This window comes from Pteropus alecto, unplaced genomic scaffold (assembly GCF_000325575.1).
Source record: "Pteropus alecto unplaced genomic scaffold, ASM32557v1 scaffold14, whole genome shotgun sequence".
Lineage (NCBI taxonomy): Eukaryota > Metazoa > Chordata > Mammalia > Chiroptera > Pteropodidae > Pteropus > Pteropus alecto.
The window spans coordinates 7,108,835-7,118,876 of NW_006436810.1; the positions used below are offsets into that span (position 1 = coordinate 7,108,835).

At 51.2% G+C, this 10,042-nt stretch overlaps 1 protein-coding gene across 1 annotated transcript in view; it reads right to left on the bottom strand.

Annotated features, from left to right (window-relative positions):
- Positions 1-9,461: 9,461 nt before the first annotated feature.
- The window catches only part of RAX (retina and anterior neural fold homeobox), a 4,720-nt gene continuing 4,139 nt past the window's right edge, over positions 9,462-10,042 (bottom strand). Inside the window, exon 5 of the mRNA XM_025048123.1 lies at positions 9,462-10,040. Coding sequence (XP_024903891.1) covers positions 9,885-10,040 — 156 coding nt within the window. The 3' untranslated portion in view covers positions 9,462-9,884. The remainder of the gene's footprint in view (positions 10,041-10,042) is intronic.

Genomic DNA, 10,042 nt, shown 5'->3' on the forward strand with positions numbered 1-10,042 from the left:
GAAAGAAAGCTTCAAAGAGAAGAAGAAAAGCCTCCTGGACAGAGGATGTGTATTATACACTCAGGAAATAGCAGGAACAAGCCCACCATTGCAGCAGGCCTGGTCCTACGCAAGCAGCACGAAAGCCCAGCTTCCCTCAGCCTGAGGCCACTTTCTTTTCATACTTGCTCCACAGGAACGTCCCTTCCCCATCCCCACCTCACCGAACTATCAGTGGCACAAAAGGTTCTCCAGCCGCGTTTTGACATCACGGCGTGAATTTAAGCGATTGGTTCTTTTTCCCAGGAGAGCTGGCATTTTAGGCTGGTTTCTCGTTTTGGATAAAAAGATGTTGTCCACCTTGAGCAAGGATATACAGGAGGTGATGGGGGAGATCGAGACGCTGTTAAAATCAGTCGTTTAGAGCAGGGGTCTCTATGACTGAGAAGGTCAATGGGAAGGGATGTGGGTGAGCAAGTCATGCAGGTGAGCCCTGAAGGCAGAAAGGGGAGCTGAGATTTGAAAGAGCAGAAAAATGGTGTGGATGTGTTTATCACTGTGCCTAGGACAGTAGATGCACAGTATACGTTAGCTGAATTGATACATTTTTATTGACTCTGAAAAGGATCACCTGGCATGAGAGCAGCAACATGATGGAAATGGTACATAGGAAAATGATTCCAACGTGAGTACCTGAAATGGATGAAAGCTGCAAGAGCTTGTGGGAAGGCTATTTTTTAACAGCTTTATTGAGATATGATTCACATGCTATACATTTCACCCATTTAAAGGACACCATTCAGTAGCTTTTAGTGTAGTCAAAGATATGTGCAATCACCCATCTGTTATCACAGTCAATTTTGGAATGATTCCATCACCCCAAGAAGAAATCCCACATCCTTTATCTATCACCCTCTATGTCCCCAGCCCCCTGTCCCTCAGCACTAAGCAACCATAAATCTATTTTTGTCTTTATGGACTTTTCTATTCTGGACTTCCATATGAACTTTCATTTACATGGTACGTGGTCTTATTTCACTTAACATAGTGTTTTCAAGGTCCACTCGAGCTGTAGCAGGTATTAGTACTTCACCACTTTTCATGGCTGCATAATATTCTATCATATGTCAAAACCATATTTTATTAATTCATTTAGTGATGGATATTTGGATTGTTTCCACTTTTTAGCTATTATGAAGAAAGCTGTTACATTCTTGTTCAAGTTTCTATGTGGATATGTTTTCATGTTTCTTGGCCAGAATCGATAGATCATACAATAACTATATATTCAATCATTTGATAACTGATAGATTTTTTTTTCCAAAGCAGATGCACCATTTTACATTTCTACCAGAAGTGTGTGAGGGTTCTGATTTCTTCACATTCTCACCAATGTTTCTTGCTACTGACTTTTTGATTCCAGGCATTCTAATGTGTGTGGAGCGATATCTCATTGTGGTTTTGTTTTTCATTTTTCTAATGACTCATTGTATCAAGTGTTTTGTTGTGTGATTTTTCTCTATTGTTTTTCTGTTCTCTATTTTATTAATTTCCACTCTAATGTTTATTATTTCCTTCCTTCAGCTCACTTCAGGTTGAGTTCGATCTTCGTTTTCTAGCGTCTTGAGGTAGAAGTTTAGGTTAGTGACTTGAGCCCTTTCTTCTTTTTTGATATAGGCATTTACAGCTGTAAAATTCCCTCTAAGCATGGCGTTAGCTGCATCCCATGAGTTTTAGTATATTGCATCTTCCTTTTCATTCATGTTAAAGTATTCTCTGTGGGAGAAGGTAGTCCAGATAGAAGGAAGAGGTTGGGTAGGGGCATAGAGGTGGGGCAAGTTGGGCAAAGAGTTGAATGTGGCAGGAGTAGAGGGTACAGGCAGAGAGTTTGAGTGATGGAAAAAGGTAAGTTGGAGCCATATTGTGTAAAGAACTAAAAAGTGTATGCGGAATGGATTTCAGATGGTCAGTTACCACTTCTAGGACTACTGTGTTATTTCACTCTCTTCCTAGATGTGACATGAGAGGCTTTCTGTAGGCGCAGAAGACAGATGGAGGAACTTTAGCAGGAGGGACAGGAATAGGGTCATTGCAAACACAAAAATTGGCAAAGTCTGGGCAGTTCCTGCCCTGGCCTCCGGTCTTGGAGAAGTGGCTGCTGGGGATTGGGCTGAGATTACTTTCCAGGTGGCAGGAAACACTAGATGTGTCTCCAAAATGCCTGCATCGCAGCCCGCTGTAGGAAGCAAGGATTATAGCTCATTGTGTCATCACTGGCTAATTTTTTAGAGTTTAAGTAACATTTTTTGTCGCCCATTCTTCCCTTTTGAAACTCTCTTTCCTCAGCGTCCACATCATCACAAACTCACAATCTCCTCATTCAACCTCAAACCTGGTCTCCTTGTCACCACACGAGACCAAGCTTCCCTGGCCTTTTCCCTCAATTACTGCAATGGCCTTCTAACTATAATATAATATACTATAATACAATGCAATACAATACAATACAATACAATACAATACAATACAATACAATACAATACAATACAATACAATACAATGCAACATAAAATATAAATATTTCTAGAATGCTCTCTTACCTCTTTCCAAGCTCTTCTCCATCCTGCAGACAGAATGATTTATTTGGGATGATCATGTCACCACCTGTAGCAGACATTAATTAGTTTTTGACTGTCCAGCACCTGAACACCCTTCCTAGCTTGAAGAATTCTCCTTCTATGAGTCTTGGCTGGATGCTGAACCTGCCTTCTGAAATTGTTTCTTAGCCGTGTACAGGCTCTGGCTTCTCCAAGTTGTCCTTTGGCCTGTGCCAGACCAGCCTGGTTTCAGAGCCTCAGATGGGTCCTGCTCATTCCTCCTTTGCATATGTGGTGACCTTCCCTCACCCCACAATTCTGGCCTGGCTAACTTGTGTTCCCTTCAGGGCTCATTCTGAGTATCACTTCCTCAGGGAAGTCTTCTGTGACTTGCAGGCTAGGGCAGGGGTCCTTATGAAGAGCTTTATAGAATGTGGTGCTTTCTCTGGGAATCACATACCCCTTTCTTAGTTATTGCAGTCAGTCACTGAACACTTTCATTGGGTCAGGTGCCGAATATGCAGAGAAGAATCAGACAACTGTGTCCTACAGTCTCGCTGGGGGTCACAGACAACACTACTGGCTAAGTGCTGGAACAGCTCTTAAGTAAATATCAACAAAGTGCTGGGGGTGGGAGCCAGGGACAGGGAGGCTGGCGGGGGTGGAGGTCAAGAAATTGCTGCAGGAAAACAGACCAGCTAGCTGCACAAAAGGCAGTGGCACCTGGGCCAGGTCCTGAAGAAGTCTGCTGTGAGGGGGAGGGTGGAAAGTCCTTCCAAGAAGAAGGAATATTCATACTCAAAGCCACAATCTTAAAAGGCACATGGTGGATCAGCAAATGCTGAGTATTCTGGTGTCACTTGAACAGAGGGTGAGTAGGAGAAGAGGGGTGAGGGGCAAAGCCAGAGATAAGCCTGTAAAGATGGGTCAGGGTCAGATTCAGAAAGCCTCAGATGTCATCTACATCAGGAGCCTGGCTTTTGCCCCATAGACCATAAGGCATTGTTTTAAACAGTGGAATTGTTTGAGGCACCTAATTATGGCTGTAGTGTGAAAGATAGATTGGAAGGATTGAGGGAATAAGGAGACCAATACGGAAGCTATATCTTATAGCTCCAGAGCTTAGCAAAAGGAGAGGGGAGGGAGGGAGAAGGGACTCAGTAAATGGTTGTAAATGAATCATTCATTGAAGAAATAACCATAAAAGGGGATCTGATGTAAGTGGCATATGAAAAGCACTGTATGCCATGGGAGGTCATGCAGCATGGGTGAGAGATGAACTAGAGTACTGGCCGATAGATGGGATAGATGACGTTAAGAGATTCTAAACGACTCGATGGGGCTAAGTAATTAACTACATATAGAGGGCTGAAGGAAAGGAACGAGTGAATTAGGTTTAGGTTTGGTTGACGGCGACCAAAAAATTAGACTTACAATGGAGAGCCCAGACAGCAGTCCAGAGCTAGTATGTTGCTCCAGTGTCAGGGACTTGCCACGTATGGTCCCTTCTATCCTGTTACTTAACGTATTTGGTTTCATGACATGGTCCGGAGTGGGTGCTCCAGTACCACCATCATACCTGCCTTGTAGTCACCAGACTGCAGGATAGGGACAAGAGCAGGGCATGCTGGGATCTTTTAAGAGCTTACTTTCTAGAAGTGTTTCCCCTTATGTGACATTGGTCATTACTTAGTCATATCTAACTGAAAGGAAGGCTGGGAGGTGTCTTCAATCTGGGCAGCCAAGTGATCAGCTAAAATTTGGAAGCTATGTGGCTGAATAAGGTACAAAGGTACAAAGAATAAGGTACAAAGGAAATTGGACAATAACTTGCCTCAAGGGGTCAAGAATGATTCTTATCATATCCATTGGGTGAATATGAATGCAGAAAGAGGGAAAAGAGTTTTAAGGAGGTTTTCAGGGAGCCATAGAGTAAAGACTAATACGTTTTGTTTTGAACGCATGTAGTTTTGGTGGATATGGGACCAGGTGGAGAAAGCCCGTAGGCATTTGAAAACATATGCACGGTTGTGTCCTTATTTCTTCTACTTAGGTCATGCTCCTAGAGGGTGGAGACTCGTGTTTATCCATCATGACACGCCCACCAGGCCTTGTGAGTCTCCAGAATGGATAAAGATCACAAGGAAATTAAGAAGGTGAAAAAAAGCTAAGGTCCAATTTTTTTTTTTTTTTAAGTACAAATGGAAAGACTGTAGAATCCAGCCACTGTTAGGACTGGAAAGAGCCTTTATCAGACAACTTTTGACAGGAAGGCAGCCTTGTACACAATTCATTCGGAACCTACTAATACAAACACACGCTGATACCTAGTACAGTGCAGAGGAAAGCGGATGCCAAGATGAGGTGTTAGATTTCAGGCGTTAATGGTGGGGTGATGAGGGAGAAGGGGAGATCTTGGAGATCTAGCTTTTACAGAGGGTCCCATTTAAAGTCACAGGACTAGGCAATGCCACGGCCACGACTGGACCACAGATCTTTCGATTTCTAGGCTGTCGGGTGACGCGACCCCTGTGCATATGAGGCTGACCTGCCCAAGATGAGAAGTGGTGGGGGTGGAACCCAGCACCGCCGGGGTCCTCCAGGGCTGTGAGATTTGGCCAAGGATCTAGATGATTTAATCCAGTTTTACGAAAGGGCTTTTATAGTGAGCAATTAAAGCACAGTTAAGGAATTAATCACTAATGAGTCATTAACTCTGCCCACTAATGTAGTTAACGAGCTGAGGCCAGATTATTAGAGCCAGTTCCCAATTAAGGGGACGACATTGGCACAAAGCGCACCGTCGGCCTCCCGTTTCCCAGGCGGGTTAGGACGCTGGCCGATGAGGGGTTCGCGCTTCCTGAGCGCAGAGGAGGTGCCAACTTCTCATTCATCTTATCATCCCTGAAAGTCTTTCCTGGCGGCCTCCTGGGGCTGAGGCTGGGGCTGGGGCCGGAGGTGTGGGGGGGGGGGGTGCGCGGGTGGCAAAGACAACACACCAGACAAATGCTGCAGCCTCCGGAGCGGCTGGGCCCGCACCGTGATGGCCCTACGCACACCGCCCGCGGGAGGACGCGGCTGTCCCCGCTTCTCACACGCGGGCTCTCGGGCTCTGCAAAGACTCTCAATTAACCGACGAATCTGGCGGAGATCCGGCAGGACCGCGAGGCCCTCCCTCCCCTCGCGGGATTCCAGCTGGGGCGGCGGTGAGGGACGGTTAGAGATTCTCTTCCCTGATGCGACGAGTCCCATCTCCCCAAATATTAACTAAACGTTTGAGATCAGTAAAAACAGTGGGGCCGCCTCTTCCAGTTGCTGACTTTGGCAAAGCCGGTCCCTCCCTAGGGGCCTCTCCCAGTCCTCCCGCCTAGTGTCACCCGCACCAGCCCCGGTCGCCCTCCGGAGCAGTAGAGGTGGAAGCTCTTGCCTGCAAGGGACAGAATCGGATTCCGGGAGCGGGAAACCCACGAGGGATGAACAGCCTGGACCGACCTGGGGCCGCGGCATGGGGCCCCAGGACACAGAGCGAGGAGGGCCCCGCGGAGCTGCGGCCGCCTCTGGATCTCGTGGCTCCGGAGACAGGCGGAGCCCTAAGTCCCCCGCGTCGCCGCGGGAGAGAGAAATCGCCACCAGAGGCCGAGAGCTGTGGCGTGCATTGTGGACACTAAACCCTCGTGGCAGGAAGAGACTCCTCTACAAGGGGAAAAACGCAAAACCTGAAGCTGCTGCCCAGCGGGGGGAGGGCGGTGACTGATGGAGGCCGGTGGGAACGGGGGAGGAGGTGGCCTGCTCCGCGCAGCTCGGGGATCACTGAGACAGCGGAGGGTCTCAGCAGGGGTTCCACAGCGTTGGGGACAATCCGCTTGCCCCCCTGGGGACCTCGCCTGACTCAGCCCCGCCCGCCCCCGCAGTCTTAGCGCCGCGCCCCGCCTCGGCCTGCTTTCAACCGCTTCTCAGGAGCCCCCAAAGTTGTGGTTCTACTGACTCACCTGCTTCCCTCCTGCGGCCGGCCAGAGCAGAAGTCATTTTCTGGGGAGGAGGGGGTCCCTAAGAACTCCCTCTTAGATGGACTGGATCCAAGTCAGCCCGAGTCAAGGCCTCCCTCTAGGTGGCTGTGCGCGCGAGAGCACCGTCTTTCCTCTCGGAACCCTGGACCACTCCCAGCTGGCTCTCGTTCCGCTTCAATCGGCCCTCAGGCTCATCATGGAAGACTCAAGAACCATTTCCCGTGATGCGGGCTTTCTCGGGGAGGCCTCCTCCGCCCCTCGGAGTCCCTGGAAGGCGTGTGCCCGCCCCAGATCAGAGCTAGCACAGTCTGGTTTGGGAAGCTTGTGTCTCACCTTGGCCAGCGCCTCAGCGAAGTGTTTTCTGTAGCCGTGAGTTAGAGTCGCGGCTCCACGTGTTTTCAGGGTCGCCTGAGGGCTCTAATGCTCTGTATCACAAGCCATTATCACTTCCGTTCTAAGTTAAGAATTGGCTTCCCGCCTGACCTGCGCTCCTTCTCCTGGAGCGGGCAGCATGAATCCCCCCGCCCCCAGGCTCTTAGGGCTGCCGTTCTAGGCAGCCCTGGGGATGGAGTGGGAAGGCTTTGGGGCTGATTCCTCACCTAGCCCTTCCCAGGAGACTCAGGAAGACACAGCTAGCTCCCATCCCTCAGGATCTCAATTCCCAAGTGGCCTGAAGAGCTGTTCTTGAGAATTGAAGTAAGGAGCGCTTATTTAGCCAACAGTTTCCAGCGCATGCATTATGAAGGTGAACTACCCCCAACTTCTGGTTGTTCCAGCTCCAACCCTTATGAGCATTTTAAGTGGGGCAACCTCTCCGTGCCTCAGCTTCCTCATTTAACGGCGCTAATTGTATCTTCCTGTCAGGGTCGTCGTGAGGCTTAAATAAGTCAACAGATGTAAACTGCTTAGAAGCGTGGGGGCACACAGTAAGCTTTCAATCATCATCATTAGTCATTAGTCCTTTGATAATTTTCCAGGGACTTCACCCTGAAATCCAGGTATGCCTCACTCTATTGCTGCCTAAAGAGTTGGTTTAGAATATTCATTCTCAGACTACACTAAATAATGGAAGAGCGAGAAGTGATGGAAAGCCACAGATGGAAAAAAGAATAGGAAGAAAAACGGCAGAAAGAGGAGACAAAATGAATAAGCGTGGAAACGATCTAAGGAAAGTGAAGATGCTGATGCTGCGAAGGGCAAGGTCGAAAGCGCCCAGGACTGCATGCAGTAGGGAGAAAGGGGCAGAGCAAGTGCAGCGCTCACTCTGAGCCCGTGAACTTGGTAGTTCTCTGAATAAATCATCCCTAGTACAACGAGGGTGTTAAAGGACCCAAGAGAAGACAGGACGGACTGCAAGAAATTTACTTACGCATTGTTCTTGAGTTTGCCTATTTTTTCTTGCCAACAGCTGATATCACTTGGGCCATTCCATCCATTATCCCACGAACATCTTGGTGAGGGAAAGCACAGGTATTACTCCCTACCGCTTGGGGAAAATAACCGAGTGAGTAAATGCTTACTGACCAGCCTGCCACGTGCAAGGCATCAGATGAGGGTCTAGGGGACACATCCTTGGTTATTGCCACAGCCCTCTCAGGGCCCCAATGGCAAGACGTGAATCCTGTGATGACACTCCCTCTACCCGCAGCCCTGGGACAGTCACCGGTTTCCCAGAGAGGTTTCAGGAACCCAAGGGCGGTGCTGGGTGCTGCGCAATCAGAGAAGAGGAAGCGTGCGTGCGTGGCCTCATGCCGGGTCACTGACAGTTTACGCAAAGCCGTTACAGGTGATCGGATTCCATCTTTCCCACCTCCAGGGCACTGGGTTTATTTAGACAAGGAAAGGGTGCTGACTAGTCCACAAACGTGCTAACCACCCCACAGATGGTAGCCAGTCGATGCTGAGGCTCTAGCGGCGTCTTCCGGGAGCACGAGTGGCGAGGGGGCCAGACGACAAGCACCGCGGGAATCTGGGTTATTCCCACCGCCACCCAGCTTCCAGGGAGCCACGGGGTCTCCCCCACCGCGGACTCCGCGAGCACCTCGGGAGCTGCTGGAGCCCGCGGGGACCTCTCTGCATGCCTTCCCCGCCCCAGAGCCGGCGCCAGAGACCTGCAGATGCTGCTCACGAGGCGCCGCGAGGAAGTGCCCTCCGTGTCGCGGGGCAGAGCGCGGCTGCCAACCCGTCACGGATTAACCAGACTGCTGGGTTGCGGGGCGAGGAGCGCGTTGGGGAGGTGAGAGAGGCACAGGCTCAGAAAAAGAAAGGTCGCCCTGTCCCAGTCTTTGGAGAACTAATGTCATCGACCCAGGGTAGCAGGGGGCTGGCACCGAGCTGGGGACCTGGACAATGATCTGAGAGGAGCCTTGGGCCGTAGCAGACTGGAAAGAGGGCGGCCGAGTGGCCAAGGGCTTCGGACGTTCAGCTCTCGGCCTGGGAAAGGTGGTGTAGACGCTTTCTATTGGGGTCGATCCTTCAAAGCAGCAGCTGCAGCTCGGCTGTGGGGGTTTTAGGGGACTGGGAATGCACGGGCATCTGAGCCTGAGGCTCCGAACCCCCCCGAACCGCACACAGTCACAAGCGCCCACACGTGCCAGGGAAGGGGCGCTTCTGGTCGAGGACGCCGTAGCATCCAGAATTGGGACACAGCGTTCGGGATGGGGACACAGCGTCCGCTACAGCTAACCGCCCTCCAGGAGGATTCGCAGGAGGGAGCCCCCGCTCCACACAGCCCTGTGCTTTCTCTGACCCGCCCGGTCCGGCGCCGCCGCCGCTCCCGCACCCCCATTCACGCACACACCTTCCTCCTGCAGCTACCGCAGTCCGGAGCGCGCTTAACCAGAGTCAAACCGAAACAAGTAAATGTTTAATTCTCCTCCCAAATACTTTGAAACTAGGTATACAAACAGTCCTTCAAACTATTTCTCCGCCTCCCTTCACTCTCAGTTGTCGCTATCTGAAGTCAAGAGCTTTGGGTCCCTAGAACCTGGAGGCTCCGGCGCCCGCGGGGGCAGGAGCAGCGTGGCCAGTGGCGCTGGGCCACCTCTCCACCTCCGGCAGCAGGGGTGGGGATCCGTGGGGGCTGCGGGAGGCCAGGGGGTTTTGGCGGGCATGAGGGTCAGTCTTCCCCGGTGAGTCAGGAGTAGACAGACGCGTGTCCAACACCCAAGCCTGGCTGTAGCTTCAGGAGGCACAGGGAAGAAGTGGCCGAGTGGGGGGACCCGGGGAGAAGGGACGCGCGCGTGTGGCTCGGGGTCCGCTCCCGGAAGGGTCGTCTGGCTCGATTTGGTCCCCGGTGCCCCTAGAGGGTCTGCCACGGCTTCCCGATGGCCTGGATGTGCTCCTTGGCCTTCAGGCGCAGCGCCGCGATGCTGCTGTTCCGCGGGTCCGCCTCATCCAGCGGGAACTTGTCCCCGAAGCCCGGCCCGCACGGGTAGGCGGGCGGCGGCGGCGCGAGAG